Source organism: Narcine bancroftii, chromosome 2 (genome assembly GCF_036971445.1).
Source record: "Narcine bancroftii isolate sNarBan1 chromosome 2, sNarBan1.hap1, whole genome shotgun sequence".
NCBI lineage: Eukaryota > Metazoa > Chordata > Chondrichthyes > Torpediniformes > Narcinidae > Narcine > Narcine bancroftii.
Genome location: NC_091470.1, coordinates 242,115,966 through 242,133,691, shown reverse-complemented (window position 1 = coordinate 242,133,691; position 17,726 = coordinate 242,115,966). Strand labels below are relative to the sequence as shown.

General features: G+C 37.9%; 1 protein-coding gene across 3 annotated transcripts in view; it reads right to left on the bottom strand.

Annotated features, from left to right (window-relative positions):
- The window catches only part of LOC138755171 (activin receptor type-1-like), a 57,600-nt gene extending 49,195 nt beyond the window's left edge, over positions 1 to 8,405 (bottom strand). For all 3 annotated transcript variants that reach the window (XM_069920617.1, XM_069920615.1, XM_069920616.1), the window contains exons 1-3: positions 8,297 to 8,405; positions 3,386 to 3,540; positions 52 to 122 (exon numbers count right to left, since the gene is read on the bottom strand). In XM_069920617.1, coding sequence (XP_069776718.1) covers positions 52 to 109 — 58 coding nt within the window. In that variant the 5' untranslated portion in view covers positions 110 to 122; positions 3,386 to 3,540; positions 8,297 to 8,405. The remainder of the gene's footprint in view (positions 1 to 51; positions 123 to 3,385; positions 3,541 to 8,296) is intronic.
- Between the last annotated feature and the right edge of the window lie 9,321 nt (positions 8,406 to 17,726).

The window sequence follows — 17,726 nt, the reverse complement described above, 5'->3', positions numbered from 1 at the left end:
AGTGGGGGAAAAAATGGAAGCAATGATTACTTAATTTTGTATTTAACTTGCCTTCAGCTCCACATTGAAAGACCAGAAATAGCAGAATGAAAATGCTGCATGTGGCCATCAGGAAAAGGTGGCTGAAAAACAAAAGTAGTTATTTCACATTCTTCCCGACTTATTAAAACAGGTTCTTTCCACTCTCTTTTGGAGTCCCTTAAATAATAATGTCCCTCATTCATTGTGTTGCCATGGTGTCAAGTTCCATGTTTTTGCTAATGGCACTCTGGTCTATCTAGTTTATCTAATTTTAAATACACACAGGATTTCCCTCCCCTCCAACTAAACATTTCAGGGCTCAAGTTGATATTCTGACAAATACAATTGCTTGTTAACAAATAAGAAACTAACACCACAGAAATTGAATAGGATGAAATCAGATAGATCAGATCAATGAAGAGATACTTTTTTTGCATTCAACTTGGTCATGTCCTAAGGTGGAAAACCTTTCTGGATTTACGAGTTTTTAGGACAAGTTACAGGTACACTATTTCCATTAAACCTAGATTTATTTCTATTGGGAAACAAAAAGAACAACATCCAAATTAAAATTGTCAACATATCAAATAAAATTTGTTAAAATAGCATTGACAGTAGCAAGGAAATGCATTGCAGTGACTTGGAAATCAGATTTATATATAGATGTGGGAAGATGGAATGCAAAACTCCAAAGCTGTATCCCTTTAGAAAAAAAATTCCCTATATTTTTGCAAATTTGGAGCCCGTATACACAAATTTTGGGTATAAATATGTCGAAATGTTCTTCCAGCCTCTTTGTCCTGTGTTAACCTTCTTCCTTAAAATGAAAATGTTCATATAAAATCTGTTGAGTTCCAGTCTGTTGGGGGGGGGGGGGGGGGGATACTCTGAACAATCCAAGATACTACATTATCTGCAATGAATGAAAATTTCTGTAGTTTGAACACTTATTTTATTGCATAGTGATATATCAATTAAATGTATGGAATTTTAAAAAAATATTCCAAATAAAAACTTACAAATTAGATAAATTAGCACTTGTTTTTTAATGCACAAACTGAACATAAAGATTACTTAACCTGTCAGAGATTGCGATATCAATTATTTCCAAGAAAAAAAGATAAATTGGAGCAGAGACTCCCTGCAGAATTAACGTTGCTGCATCTGATGTCCTGGTATCAGTTGCGTGCAGCATATTTTCTCCAATAAACTCAAGATTCTGGATCCAAGCTACAACTGCCATTGAACAGTTCATAGGACAACTGGAAGAACTGTATGCCCCTTTATGGGTTTCATATCTGCTAAAAGGACTCTCTAAGATTAGGAGGCATGACTGGGCAGCTTCAAAATTGACACCTTCCAATTGACAAAGTGCACTTTAATGAAAAGGGAACGTTCTTTTTGAGCATTCAACAGCTGAGATATTCATAAAAGTGCCCTAGTGGTTACATCACTGGTAGCTTCCCATTATCATAAGAATTGATATAACAATAAACGACAAAGGGCGAGTTGGGAATCTTGAAGAAAATAACCCCATCTACCTTGGGGGACATCACATCCTTTCTGGATCCATCTGATGAACAATGTGTTTCAAAGTCAGCTTTTCCAAGGCTATCACAAAAGTGTGCATTGTTCTGTGGGAATACTTTCTAGACTGCTCTCTCTATGGGTTCAAAATCACAATAACTCAACTTTATTTCCACTGAATCTTTGCAAGCTACTCTCAATGAGTTGCACCACTGCTGAGGTATACAAGAAGCAGACGGCATCTCAGGCACTGGGATCTGCAAGCTTTGCTGCCTATGAGAATGCCTAATAACAACATAGGCCATTTCAACAAAGGGAAAGGTTTCCTCCTGAAGAAGGGTTCAGGCCTAAAACATCCATTGCCTTTTACCTTCTATGGATGCTGCATGAGCTTCTGAGTATCTCCAACACTTTTGGGTACCTCGACAGGTGCTAAACAGCTATATTGAGAGCCACATTATCACAAGAATGGCTATCAAAATCATGACTCACTCTGAAAATGAAATTTTGGTCCCTGCAATGATCCAGGTGCACCCAGCTGTTTACATGGAGTAGGTGAGGAAACTATGCTGTTGTGTGTCATATGCTGCATGATTTAACATGGCCAGCAGCAAGTGTCAGAGAAAAAGTAGCATGCAGATCAGGAAACTTGGGGACTAAAGGCTTGGATGAAGAACTGCCAAAGTTTAAGAACAAAGTTAGCTACTAAGTCCTACCACTAGCCTCGTTTCCCAAAAGAGCAGAAGGAGCGAGAAAGTAACAGGACATGCAACAAGGGATCGCTGATAAAGAAACGTTCTCCTGAGAAGCCAAGTAAATCATAGTTCTTAATCAAAACAAAGTGACCCCCTCCAGACTCCAATCCTTAAAACCAATATAGTTCATCCAAGTCAGCCCAGAGAGCCTGGGTGAGGGACAACAATCCATCACATCATCCCTTTCACTGATCACAACACATCCATGAATGAATGCCAGAGGTTCCCAATTGACTGCTGCTCACCTTGACAAATCTCATGAGGACATGACATTCATTTCTGCACTGTTCAAATGAATGGGCATTCTCACTACATGTAATCCCAAAGACGGCTAGTGACTACCTCTCGCAGGCCCCTTCCACGCACCTTTAGCAAACCTGTTGGCTGTTCTATTACACAAGACACTTTGATTAACAATGACCACTTAGAAGAATGTCTGATCTCTTTCAGTAAATATAGAGTTGCTCCTCTTTCCTGCAGTTTCCCTTGCAAAGACAGCTGTAACATATGTGCTGCTGTCCGGCAGTGCTGAGGGCTGTTTAAGATGGGTGCAGAGTAAAATTGTTAGGAGCTGCATTCAACTAAGCCTGATTTCGTCAGAGGACACACAAATACTATTTTTTAAGTCCATGATGCTGGTACAAATCACAAATCTATTAGACAAAGAGGATTTTTAAAAATAAACAATAAGACATACAACGTGTTAACAGGCCCTTCCAGCCTAGGACCCCATGCCACTCAAATACCTTAATTAAGCTACAGCTCCCGTATGTTTTTGAAAGCTGTGAGGAAACCTGAGCACCCAGAGGAAACCCACAGACACAGGAAGCATATACAAACTCCTTAGACAACGCCAGATTTGAACCTAGGTCATCGGTGCTGTCATAGCTTTGCACTAACCTGTGCCGCCCCCCTTTTTTTAAAGCTAATACTAGTTTTTGTTTTGAGGGGATCCTATTCAGTATTAATATCTCACGGATATCATTAACACTCCTAAAATTAATTTCTAGACAAGTGTTCTTTATATGTCCTGTACAAGTCCTGAACTTTTATTAATGAAAATGCCAAGATCAGGTACTTACTTGAGAAGGAAGAATTTCCAGAGCTATGCACAAGTACAGTAGCTAAGTACAAAGCTCTTGCTAAGAGCCACCCCAGGGACAATGGGTCGAATGGCTCCTTCTGCAGTGCACGATTTCAGAGATGGTGACATTTGATTTCTATTGCAGCTGAAAGTCTAAATCAAAAGACAAGCGAAATCAGTAAAAATCCTTTCTATTTAAGACCACGAATTGTATAAATAAAAGCACTCCTGAAATGCAGACAATTTATGACAGACACCAAGTTATTCATAAAGTATCTTAATTTTTAGCGTTCACTTCAAAAACAGTTCAAATATTCAAGCAAATTGGTCATGCCTCACTGAATATATAACTCAAACAGTTCACTGGAAATTGAGGGTACCGACAAAAGAGCTCAACTCTGAGGACTTTACCACAAGGACTTGACCAAATCATTCATATTTTAATTCCAACGTTAATTTTCCTTTAATACACCATGCCAAAAGAGAACTGTACTCCATAAAGTAAAAACACAATGATTGAGAAACTCAGCAGGTCAGTGTACTTTATATAGAAAAGATAAAGATATAGAACCAACGTTTCAGGCTTGAGTCCTTTATCAACCTTGATGAAGGGCTCAAGCTGAAAAAGGGTGCTCCTCAACTTACGATGGGGTTGCGTTTCAGCAAACCCATCGTAAGTTGAAAAAAATCATGTCAAAAAAGAATATTGCACCTACCATTTTTTATAGTTAAATTTTGAATTCCTTTATTCCACACTGAAAAAAAAGCCATTAATGTACACAGCTGAAAGCACAGTGGACATGAAGAATGTTTGAAGCATTGAACTAAACTTAATTGCTGGATGGCGAGGATGCTAAGTCAACAGGGTCATCAATTTCACTCTCGTCTGATGACGATCATGATGGGTTGTTTACAGTGCACTTATTCGCGAGATCGCTACAGAGACTTCAAGCATGGTTGAGTCAGCATCGGGAAATAGTATGCTGTACGATACTCTCACGCGATGTTGCCACCACCCAGCACTGTGAGAGTAGCGTACCGCATATCGCAAGCGTGGAATCAGATTGGAAGTCAAAATTGAAAGAACAAATTCAAATCATCATAACTTTGAAAATTCATAAGTCGGACCATCACAAGTAAGGGAGCACCTGTACGCTGTTTGACCTGCTAAGTTTCTCCAGCATTATGTTTTCACTTCAATCACGGTGTCTGCAGACTTTCGTGTTTTTCTGCTTTATTCCAAAAAGATTGCCTTATCAACATATTTAGTACACTAGTCATAACATCGTAGTTCATCCATGCACTAAATGTCTCACCACAACATCTCTTACTACTTCTGCTTACTAATATCATTCTTAAGCACACCAGCACATTTTTTAATACACAGACCTAGAGCCCCACCTCCCTGTTCCAAATCAGTTTGCAACTATCCTATAACAGGTTTTAAACAAAGAACCTCCTTCAGACTACCATGCTTCTTGTAATTTGATCTCATCAGTAGGTGACAGAACTTACATGGTGGACACATATTAAAACATTTTTTTTACAATTAATACAAACTTGGCTAACCATCTTGGAATGACAAACCAATTTCCTCCCTTTCTAACAGAAACAAGCCCAGAATGTGGTTTGTCAACGGCCTTTGAGCCTGTCCAGGTTCATCACTGCCATTTACAGACTTGATGTTTTTTTTGTTCATACAGCACTGTTTCCAAGTTTGTTTCTAAAAAAAAATCACCAAACAGTCAAAAAAAATTAGACCTTTTTTTCCCCCAAACATTGGAGAAATCAAATGCACATTGGGTGAACCAATGCAAGATGAAGAACAAATCTAATTTTCTGTCTGGACAATTTTCAACCTCCTAAACTCAATTCTGAATGCAACAATTTTTTGCTATCTGTATCAGAACTGGCAATTTTTGCTGCAAATCATCTTTCTCTCTCCATTAGTTCAGCCTATCCCACTGGACATGTTACTCAGCTCAGCTATTAGCAACAACTAGTACAGGAAATGCAATTCCATCCAAGTTATGTCTACCCATTTAACCAGATAACAACTCCCAGCCTGACCCAATCACAAATATTCCCTTGCACACAAATATCCAACTCAACATCACCTTCTTCACCACGTAAAAAAAATAACTTTCTTTCACCTATTTCCCAGTTCCTTCTTCAGTGTTAATTCTGTTAATCTTTCTACACCTTCTGTCTAACCCTTGAGTATGCTATGTTTAGACATACAACATGGAAACAGGCCCTTGCAGCCCACAAGTCCATTCCCCCCCCATAGCATTTCCAGTAGTTTATGTTCAGTAGTTTATGTTCGGTGGGCAGCAATCTCCTTTGAAGAAGACCGCAAAGCCCACCTCACTGACAAAAGAGGAAAAACCCAACCCCAGCCAACCAATTTTCCCTTGCAACCGCTGCAACCGTGTCTGCCTGTCCCGCATTAGACTTGTCAGCCACAAACGAGCCTGCAGCTGACGTGGACATTACCCCTCCATAAAAAAAATTGTTCAGATAGTTCAGATTTTCAGCTTTTATGTTTTTGTTTTGGAGGATCCACAGTGAGGAATTTTCGCAGTGAGGCAAGGGGGGACAGTCACGTGGACATTACCCCTCCATAAAAAAAAAATATTCAGATAGTTCAGATTTTCAGCATTTATGTTTTTGTTTTGGAGGATCTGCAGTGAGGCGGGGGGGGGGGGGAAGAGTCACTAAGAACAGAAAATTAAGGAAACCCTAGCTCAAGAGGATGACTCGAATCATCCAGAAGCTACACACAGGGTAGAATTTACCTTTCAGACCTTTAGTATTTGTATAGAGTCAATGCATGGTAAAACTCTTACATGTTAAATAAACACAATATTGCTTTTTACAACAGCTTTAATGACCTGCAACAAGTGCTCCATGTGGATGAATGTGCTGGAAATACTATTGGCCCACAGTCTTCTGCACCCATCCACTTTTATTGCCCTAACATCTGGGTACCTCATCTAAGCTACACTTAGGATGCAGCAATAGTTGAGTCTTCTGTTGTCTTTCAGAAAATATGTTGAATCAATGCCCTATGATTGCCATCTTTCTCAAGGTTTTGTCCTAATTATATTAAATCCATCCCTATTTTTTAATTTTTGAAAATGTTTTCAATGCTATGAGTGATTCTTTTCAATCCTTGGATAAAGAATTACATGCACCAAAACTGATTCACAATCAGAGGAAGTCATTTATCTCCTCTGTTTGGTGATGTTAAAATTCATAACATGCACAATCCCACAGGAACAAAGTAAAATACTGTGGATGTTGAAAATATGAAATGCTGAAAACACTGGATCAGGCAACATCTGTGGAGCAAAACATTCGGTCACTTTTTAACATTGATGACCTTTCAATAGAAACAGAAGACAATGCAGGTGAAAAGCATTTAATCAAAAAAAGTCACAGAAACAAATCTGCCTCAATATCTGATATTTTAGTTCATCGTCTGGATGACAGACAAACAGCTTAAAAACAGGAAAGACAATACTGAAAAAAACTATTAATGCAGAACATCATACAATGAACAAAAACATGGAACCTCTTTCTTTCCTGTCCAACAACATTTACATCTCCTCTCTCACCATGAATACTTGTTTCCAATTCCTACAATTGTTGCAATTCACACTCAACCCCATCTGAGCCGAATGTCCATTTATCCCCTCATCCAACATCTCTCCACACACACTGTGTCTGCAGATTTTTGTGTTTTACCTGTCTTTCTCCTGATTCACTCCCTGTCCCACTCTTTTGCATCACTCCCCCCATGTTCAACTCCTTCTCCCCATTCCCTGCCTCATCCCCCTTCCCCACCTCTCATTCCTGCCATTCATCTCCCTATTGCCCCATCCCTTTCTTGCTCCAGCCCCTTTCACTCCCTGTCCCACTCTTGTTCCCCATCCCTCTCTACCCACTGTCCTTCTCCCTCTTTCCATCCTATCCATCTGCTCATTCCCTCTTCCCCTTTGCATCTCTCCCCATCCCCATTCACTTCCATCCCTCTTTCATGTCTCCCCAGTCTCTCATTGCCCCTCATCCCGCAACAGCTCCTCCCCGTACCCCTCTCTATTTCTTCCCCCACTCCCCTTTCACTCTCTGTCCCACTCTTGCTCCCCATCCCGCTCTACCCACTGTCCTCCTCCCTCTTTCCATCCTATCCATCTGCTCATTCCCTCTTCCCCCTTGCATCTCTCCCCAGCCCCATTCACTTCCTTCCCTCTTTCATGTCTCCCCAGTCTTTCATCGCCCCTCATCCCGCAACAGCTCTTCCCCGTCCCCCTCTCTATTCCTTCCCTCTCTCCCCATTCCCTCCCTACCCCCTCTCTCCCATTCCCTCCCTCCCCTCCTATTCCCTCTGCAACCCCCTCTTGTCCCCATTCCCTCCCTTCCCATCCCCTCTCCCCATTCCCTCCTCTCTACCCATGTCCCCACATTCCCTCCATCTCCCCTATTCCCCATCCCTCCCTCCCCCATTCCCCTCTCTCCCTCCCCATCCTTCCCTCCCTACCCCCATTGCCATCCCCTCTCCCCATTCCCTCCTCTCTTCCCATACGTCCCTGCATTCCCTCCACCACCCCCCTTCCCTCTCCGTCCCTCTCTCCCCCTATTCCCTGTCCCTCCCTCTCCCTATTCCCCCCTCACCATTCCCTCCCCGTCCCCCCTCACCATTCCCTCCCCGTCCCCCCTCCCTATTCCCTCTCCTCCATTCCCTCCCCGTCTGCCGCTACTCTTTCCCCCCTGATGCCGCTCCCTGCCGTCTCCCCATCTCAACATTTCTCTCCCTTCTCCAACCCGCGCTCCGGACGTGCTTTATTCCGTGGGTCGTGGAGTTGTGTTCGGGTGGGCTCCTTCGGTTTGAGCGAACGCTTTTTACCTTGTGGCGCGGCAAGGCCCAGGGTTCGGGATCCGCCAATCGATCCTTTCTCTCCGGATCCAGCCCAAACTTTAGGTCCGCACCGAACGTCACAGCGTAGCCCACGCACACAGCATCACTCCGTGACGCGTCATCGCGCATCCCGCCACGCACTCCGGCGCTGCCCGGCGTGGAGTGCATTACTCTGCGCACGCGCAGTGGCCTCACACGATCAACCCCCCCCCATCAGAATCACAGAATGGAAAAATGGTCCATGGCAAATCGTACAAAACCAGCATCAAACACTTTTTGTTCGGGCGCCTGCCTACATTTTGCTCGATGAAGGGCTCAAGCCCGTAACATTGGTTATGTATCTTGACAAAACATGAAAGTTTGCAGATGCTGTGATTGCAGTAAAAACACAGGGAAATGCTGGAACAACTTAGCCAGTCTTTTCATTGCTGACTTTCGGGCCTCAGCCCCTCTTCAAGGAATAAGCGGAATAAATCAGAAGCAAGAAATCTCAGAATTCAAACAATGGGGGAGGAATGAAAACTAACAAAATGTGTTAATTGGATAGAAGGGACAAGGATACAGAATTAACGCCATCCAGTTGGAGGTTATTGACATTTCTGGCTTTCATTAAACCATTAGCTGCTGAGTTCCTCCAGCACTGTATTTATTTTTAGTGAAAATGCTGAACACCCAGCAGCTGGGGTAGAATCTGTTGAAGGTAAACAGTTACCGTTTCAAAGAGAGATGGCAGATAGACCCTTCAGCCCAGAGACCCTGTACAAATTCAACCACGGTTTTATGCTTCCCACATCAACCACCACATTTTACCAGCATGAGCAAGTTAAAGTGGCCAATCAACCTAGCAACTAACGCACTGAAGGAATTACAAGCACTTGGAGAAAACTTAAGGAATGAGGGAGAATATCCAAATTTTACACAAACAGCACTGGAGGTCTGAATTATGTTGCTGTGAGGCCGCAGCTTTACTAACTGCATCAATGTGCTGCCCCAAATTACTGGGTTCAAGGTCCGACCCACAGCCTTGGCATTGTATTTTTTTATTGGGATGTCACTTGATGCTCCAGGGTGGAACCTGGGAAAACTTTAAAAAAAGTTAAACTAAGCAATGTTCTGAACATTTAAAAGTTACTGAAGTAAATTTAAATACATTTCCAACACCTTTAAACATGTCTCCAAAACAATACTACTGCAGCCTTACCTGGCGCCCGACGCAAGGCGAAGAGAAGAAGAGACTTGACACCTCCTGTTGATGAGAAGCAGGGAGCTACCATTCGAGCTGCTCCTCGGGTGAGTGATCCACTTGTGGGACCTTCATTTGATGTCGCTCTCCCGTAGCGATGGAGAGTAGTGGTCCAAGAAGGAACCGGAAGTGATCTGCAGATGCGCAAACAATGGGGGCCTTCAGCAATGCTATCGGAGGAAGAAGACTCAGCTCACAGGCATCTAGCAGCGAAGAGGATGGAGACCAAGATGGAGAGCAGCAGCAGGAAGAAGAGGTAATGAAAAAGAGTTAAAATTGTTAAAAGCAGAACCAAAAGTAAAGCTAAAGATATATCTAGTATTGAATTACTGTCAAATGTAAAGGGAGAAATAAATAAAGTTTGGAGGCAATTAATAAAATGAAGAAAAAACTGGACAAATTAGAAGGCTCAATGAAAAAATGCAACAAGTGAAGTTCCAAAGATAAACATAGGCAACTAATGAATAAAAAAAACTTCAATATAATACATTACAAACCTATAGAACAGAAAAAAAATGATTACAAGAACTAAACAGAGGTACTATGAATTTGGTGATACAACATGTGGAAGACAGAATGACTATAGTGGAAGATACTACCATGGTTTTAACAATGGAGAATAAGAAGCTACAGCAAAAGGTGGATATACTGGGAAATTTCAGTAGGAGAAACAATATTAAGATAATGGGTCTTAAAAAAAAATGTAGAAAAACAAGGCCTAATTGGCTTTTTTTCAGAATGATTTCCTGAAATGTTGGGGGCTGAATATTTTGAACATCCTATAGAGATTGAAACAGCACATACAACTCTTAGAGGAAAACTGCTTCCAACTCAATCCACGATCTGTGTTAACTAAATTTCTTCAATACCAAGGTAAGAAGATTTCATCTTTGGTAGGCAGGAAGGCAAGGTTAACAGGAGGCCTGCTTGAGTGTGAAGAGGCCAAAGTTTTATTTTATGCTGATATAAGCACCGATTTATTAAAAAGAAGAGAATTTAATCTGGTAAAGAAGATTTTATGGGAGAAAGGATATCGGTTTGTATTACACCATCCAGCAACCTTGAAGATCTTCATACCTGATGGAGAAAATAAGTTCTTTTCGAGCTTTGTGGAAGCTGAAGATTTTGCATAAAATCTGCCAATTCAGGAAGAATGAAGAGTAAAAAGATTTGTTGATGTTTTTGTTTCTTTGATGGACTTAATTCCTTTGGTAGTTTTCATAAGGCAAAGTAATTTAGAATATTGTATACTAAATACCTTTTCTTTATCTTTATTATCTTTGTTTAGTCTATGGGTTTTTTAAAATAAATGTTTCAGAAAGATTTAAGGAGGGAAGGAAAATGTACTAGGGAGTTTGAGGAGGGTATGAGGTTCTGACTTCTACTGGATCATGTGGGCAGCTGTGACTCCAGTCACAGCCCGTAAAATAGAGGGAGGTGGTGTTGGATTTTATTATTATAACACCTATTGGGGAGGATTAATTTTGTTTATATATAGTTACAAGCTTTGTCATAAGTATTTTTTAATTGTATTTTTCTTTATTTTTTCTTTTTATCTGGATTGCCAAGGAGGTTTATGCAAACACGTTGGGTTTAGAATGATAAGAGTTGTGGGAGGGAGGTTCACAGACAAAAGCTGAGGAATTAATGATCTATTAAGATGAGTAATACCATTAAATCTATAAATTATAATGTTAATGGGATAAACAGAACTAAGAAAAGGAAAAGAGTATTAATATACATTAAGAAGATGAGAGTGGAGCTACAGCAAATACCTTGGATGCTCTTAATGACTGTTTAATTCAAATCCTGTGTGTGCCCCTTTAAGGGCAGCGTGAGGTTGGCCACCGCATGATCGGTGACATCTCAACAACTGCCTGAAGCGCGTGCTGGGCTGGAACCACAGGGTAAGGAGGACCCCTGATGGCACCCTCTTCTCATGGCTTCCCCACCACGCAGTGGAACAAAGTGGTGCCAGTATGCCATGAGAGAGTGCGCTGCCACAAGAGTAGATAGAGCTCTTTTTTTGCAAGAAACTCATTTAACTGAAAAAGAACATTTGAAGTAAAATAGAGATTGGGTTGGACATGTAGTAGCTTCTTATTTTAATTCCAAGGCAAGAATAGTGGCAATTTTAGTGAAAAAGCATATTCCAATTAAAAAGATGTAGTAACATTTCCTGCTGGGAGATATGTGATGATATATTGTCAAATATTTTTCAAATTATGGACACTTCTAAACCTGTATGCACCAAATGTAGATGATGAGAGATTTATTCAAGAAACCTTTTTGAACTTAGAAGAGGTACTTGAAAATATTTTGATAGGAGGAGACTTTAATTTTTGTTTAGATCCAATTATGGATAGAACTACAGTAGTAAGAACTAAAGCAGCAAAAGCTACATTGGTATAAATGAGGGATATGAATTCAATAGATGTATGCAGGAAAAGTCATCCTAGAGAAAGAGACTATTTGATCCAAATAGATGCAATTCTTATTCCAGAATTGATTTGTTTTTGTTATCTGCACGAATACAAAGCAGGATATTAGATGTTGAATACAAAATGAGAATTTTATCTGATCACTCACCTTTGATAATGACTTTTGTAATGCCAGGTATAGAGAAATTGGTATATAGATGGAGATTGAATTCAATTTTATTCAAAAGAAAACACTTTTGCGACTTTATAAGAAGAAAAGTTCCCTTATTTTTTTAACACACATTTGAAATCAGTGAATAATAAATTTGTAATATGGGATAACTTAAGAGAACAAATTATGTTTTACCTCTAAAATTAGGAAAGAAGTAGATCAATTGGAGCAAGAAATAAAGCTTTTGGAAAAATAGCTTCAGAAGTGATGTTCCAAAGATAAACATAGGCAACTAATTAATAAAAACTTCAATATAATACATTACAAACCTATAGAATGGAAAAAAAATGATTACAAGAACTAAACAGAGGTACTATGAATTAGGTGAATGAGCACATAAGGTACTTTGCATAGCAATTGAAATTGGAACAGACTTCAAGAATGATTAATGCAATTAAAAATTATTTTAATATGATCAATTATAAACCTCGAGAAATAAATTAAACTTTATAAAGCTTTTATTCCAAACTATACAGCTCAGAGTCCTTAAAATATGATAATAAAATAGTCAGATATTTATCAAGAATAAATTTACCTAGATTAAATTTGGAAGAGCAAGCAGAATTGAGTGCATGCTTTACAAAATTAGAAGGAAGCATTAAGTTCATTATAAAGTAATAAATCCCCAGGGGAAGATGGTTTCCCATCTGAATTTTATAAAGAATTTAAAGATATATTGATTCCTATTTTCATAGAAATGTTAGATCAGTGGTTCTCAACCTTTTTCTTCCCAATCACATACCACTTTAAGTAGTCCCTATGCGATAGGTGCTCTGTCATAGGTAAGGGATTACTTAAGGTGGTATGTAAGTGGGATGGAAGGTTGAGAATCACTGCTCTGGATCCAATTTAACTAAAATATTTTGCTTGAGAAAAATTGTTATTGGCTCATTTCCTTTGGAGTTATGAAACCGTGCACAAAACGAGTCAATTAGATATGATTAAAGCAGTGGTTTTCAAACTTTTTCTTTCCACCCACATAAGGGAAATAAGGGAAACAAAAAGGAACTCTGTGGTGACTTGCAGAAGAAGAAAATAACACGGTCCTTTAATGTTTTGGAGCAATGGAATTTTTTTAATGCAGATTTGAATCAAACCATTGTTTTTTTTTAAACTTTATTTATTCGTTCAAAAAACAAATAATATATGACATATGCAGCAATTAAACATAAACATGAACTTTTTTTATATAAAAAAGAAAAGAAAAGAACCCCTCTTCAGCCAACTCTCCAAAGGAGAGCCATAAAAAAGAAAAAAGAAAGAATATTAAAGAAAAAGTTAAATCTACATATTAAAATCTAATCAATATAAATTGAAATGTAAATATTCTGAGTATAACAGCCACTTATTAATAAAAAAATTATAATTATCATGTGAAACATAGGTAATTTTTTCCATTATTAAACAATATTTCATCTCATTTGTATCTTTCAACTTACTAGCAATACATTTTTTCGCTACGGATAATGCTAATATACAAAAGCAAGCTGGAACATCTAATCCCAAACCTTTCAGAGGTTGCAAACTACCCAATAAAAATACTGTTGGATCTAAAACTATTTTAATCTTATACAGGTATTCTAAAAATGATTGAATTTTCTTCCAAAAAGATTGTATGTGTATACATAACCAAACAGGATGAAAAAAGTTCCAACCGTATCACCACATCTAAAACACCAATCTGATTCATGAAAACCATATTTTTTAAATTTTTCAGGTATCAAATATAATTGATGTAAAAAATTGTAATTAATCATTGCATAACGTGCATTTATCAATCTAGTTACACTATCATAACAGATATCTAACCAATCATCTTTAGAAAAAATAAAACCAATATCCACTTCCCATTTAATTTTAGATCTATCCCAACCCTTTTTATCCATACCATCCTTAATATTTGATACATAGATGAAATATAACCCTTCTCTGGTACCTTCATAAGAAGTCTAAAATTTAGTCATTTTAGATAAAATCATATCTCTACCAAACATACATTTTACCAAAGATCAAATTTGATAATAAAGAAATAAAGAGTTCTTATCAATACCAAAACCTTCCCTCATCTGATTAAAAGATAAAAACACGCTCTTTAAAACAATCTTCCAAATTTTTCACACCTTTAAATCTCCAATCCAATTTTGATTATGTATTGAAAAAGAAATAAGTTGATTATTATACAACGGAGTCAAAACCGATAATTTATCCCTAGAGCCTGTCATTTTATTTTTCTTTATCCATAACTTCATTAAATGTTTTAGTATAGGCACATTATATTGTTGTAACAAATTTATATTCCATCTAAACAAAAATTGATGTATTTCAAATTCAGAAATACTTGCCATCTCAATTTTAGACCAACTAGGAGGCCGTACCAAATCCATCAATGAACTAATAAATTTAAGTTGGGCTGCTTCATAATAATTTTGAAAATGTGGTAAACATAGTCCCCTAACTCATATTTCCAAGTTAATTTATTCAAAGCTACTCTCAAAAATTTACCCCTCCATAAAAACTCCCTAACCATTTTATTCAAATCTCGAAAAAAAATTTTATCATGTAAATACGGAATAGATTGAAACAAATATTGTATACGCGGAAAGATATTCATCTTAATTGTGTTTATCCCACCCATTAAATTAATAGGTAAATCTTTCCATTTAATCAAATCAGTTTTAATTTTTTTCATTAACAGAGCATAATTTAATTTATATAGATTGATAATTAACATTCAAAATTATACCCAAATATTTAATTCAATCAATCCACTTCAAATTAATAATATTCTTATAAACTGAATAATCTCCTTCACTTACTGCTAATATTTCACTTTTTTCCCAATTAACTTTATATCCAGAAAGACATCCATATTGTATTAAACATTCCTTCGTGCAAAAGTGACTGAGCTAGGTTTCTTTTTTTTTCTTCTTTGGCTTGGCTTTGCGGACGAAGATTTATGGAGGGGGTAAAAAGTCCACGTCAGCTGCAGGCTCGTTTGTGGCTGACAAGTCCGATGCGGGACAGGCAGACACGGTTGCAGCGGTTGCAGGGGAAAATTGGTTGGTTGGGGTTGGGTGTTGGGTTTTTCCTCCTTTGCCTTTTGTCAGTGAGGTGGGCTCTGCGGTCTTCTTCAAAGGAGGTTGCTGCCCGCCAAACTGTGAGGCGCCAAGATGCACGGTTTGAGGCGTTATCAGCCCACTGGCGGTGGTCAATGTGTCAGGCACCAAGAGATTTCTTTAGGCAGTCCTTGTACCTTTTCTTTGGTGCACCTCTGTCACGGTGGCCAGTGGAGAGCTCGCCATATAACACGATCTTGGGAAGGCGATGTTCCTCCATTCTGGAGACGTGACCCATCCAGCGCAGCTGGATCTTCAGCAGCGTGGACTCGATGCTGTCGACCTCTGCCATCTCGAGTACTTCGACGTTAGGGATGAAAGCGCTCCAATGGATGTTGAGGATGGAGCGGAGACAACGCTGGTGGAAGCGTTCTAGGAGCCGTAGGTGGTGCCGGTAGAGGACCCATGATTCGGAGCCGAACAGGAGTGTGGGTATGACAACGGCTCTGTATACGCTTATCTTTGTGAGGTTTATTAAATACACCAATACATCATCAGCAAATAAATTAATTTTATACTCCTCATCTAAAACCTTCATACCTTGTATCTGTGTATTTTGTTTTATCAACCGTGCTAAAGGTTCAATCACTAACACAAACAAAGCTGGTGATAAAGGACAACCTTGACGAGTTGATCGAGTTAACTTAAAAGATTCTAAAATCAAACCATTCGTCAATATTCTAGCTACTCGTTTACTATATAGAGTCCTAATCCAACCAATAAAAGAAGGACCAAAGTTAAATTTCTCCAAAACTTTAAACAAAGAAATCCATTCAACTCTATCAAATGTTTTTTCTGCATCTAAGGATATCACCATAGGGTGATCTGAAGATTGTCTATTAATCAAACTAATCAAGTGCAAAATGTTATCTGAAGCATATCTATTCTTTATAAAACCTGTTTGATCAATATGAATCAACTTGGGTAAAAATTTAGCCAATCTATTTGCTAATATTTTAACTATTATTTTATAATCTACATTTAACAATGAAATTGGTCTATATGAAGATACTTTCAAAGGATCTCTATCTTTTTTTAGGAATTACTGTAATTAAAACACTAGAACAGGACTCAGGTAATTCATAATGTTCTCCAACTTGACATAATACATCCCCAAACACTGTAGATAAATCATCATAAAAAATTTTATAAAATTCAACCAAACATCCATCATCACCAGGTGATTTACCATTCGGCATTTCCAGCATAGCCATTTTAATTTCTGCATCAGTAAATGGTTCTTCTAACTCCTGTATATCTGTATCCTCTAATATCGGTAAATTCAACTGTGATAAAAAAAGATCAATCGATCCAGTTTCTTGTTTTCCTTCAGATGTATATAACTTTTTATAAAATGAATAAAATTCATTATTAATCTCACGAGGTTTATAAGTAATAAGAGAATTCCGTCTAACAGCATTAATAGTCCTCAAAAGCTGTTTTTTCTTTAATTGCCACGCCAATACCTTATGTGCTTTCTCTCCCCATTCGTAATACCGTTTAGTCCTATCAATCACACATTCAAATTGATAAGATTGCAAAGTATTATATTCCAATTTCAACCTAGATAATTCTATTTTCTGATCTTCTGTAGCATCTTTCTGAAATTCCTTTTCTAACTCATCAATCTGTTTCTCTAATTCAAGACTCTGATTTAATCGATTATTTTTTATTTTAGAAGTATAACTAATTATTTGTCCTCTCAAATAGGCTTTCATAGCATCCCATAATACAAACTTACTTTGAACAGAATTAGGTTTCTTTCAAAAAAAATTAATTTGTTTTTTCAAAAAATCAATAAATTCCATATTTTAACAACATTGTATTAAACCTCCAACGATAAGCCATTTGAATTTTCTCAGAAGTTGCATATGTAAAATATAACAAGGAGTGATCTGAAATCACCCTACTTTTATATTCCTCTTGTATTTTCCCTTGTAAATGTGCCAATACTAAAAAGAAGTCAATCCTTGAAAACGATTCATGTCTAGATGAATAAAAGGAAAAATCTTTCTCTGTCAGATTAAGATGTCTACAAATATCTACTAAATTAAGATCTTTCATCAATGCTTGGACCTGAATTGCCACCTTGGATTTTTTAACTTTCTTCGGAGATTTATCTAATAAAGGTTCCAAAACACAATTAAAATCATCACCAACTAAAATATTATCATTAGCCTGACCCAAACATAAAAATGCATCTGAAATAAATATTTCATCATCTGCATTTGGGGCATAAATATTAAGTAAAGTCCAAAATTCACTAAAAATCTTACAATTCAATTTAAGAATACATCCTGCCTTTGCCTCCATTGATTGTAATTCAAAAGATAAATTTTTATGTATCAAAATTGCTACACCTTTAGCCCTAGAATTAAATGAAGAAGAATATACATGCCCAATCCAG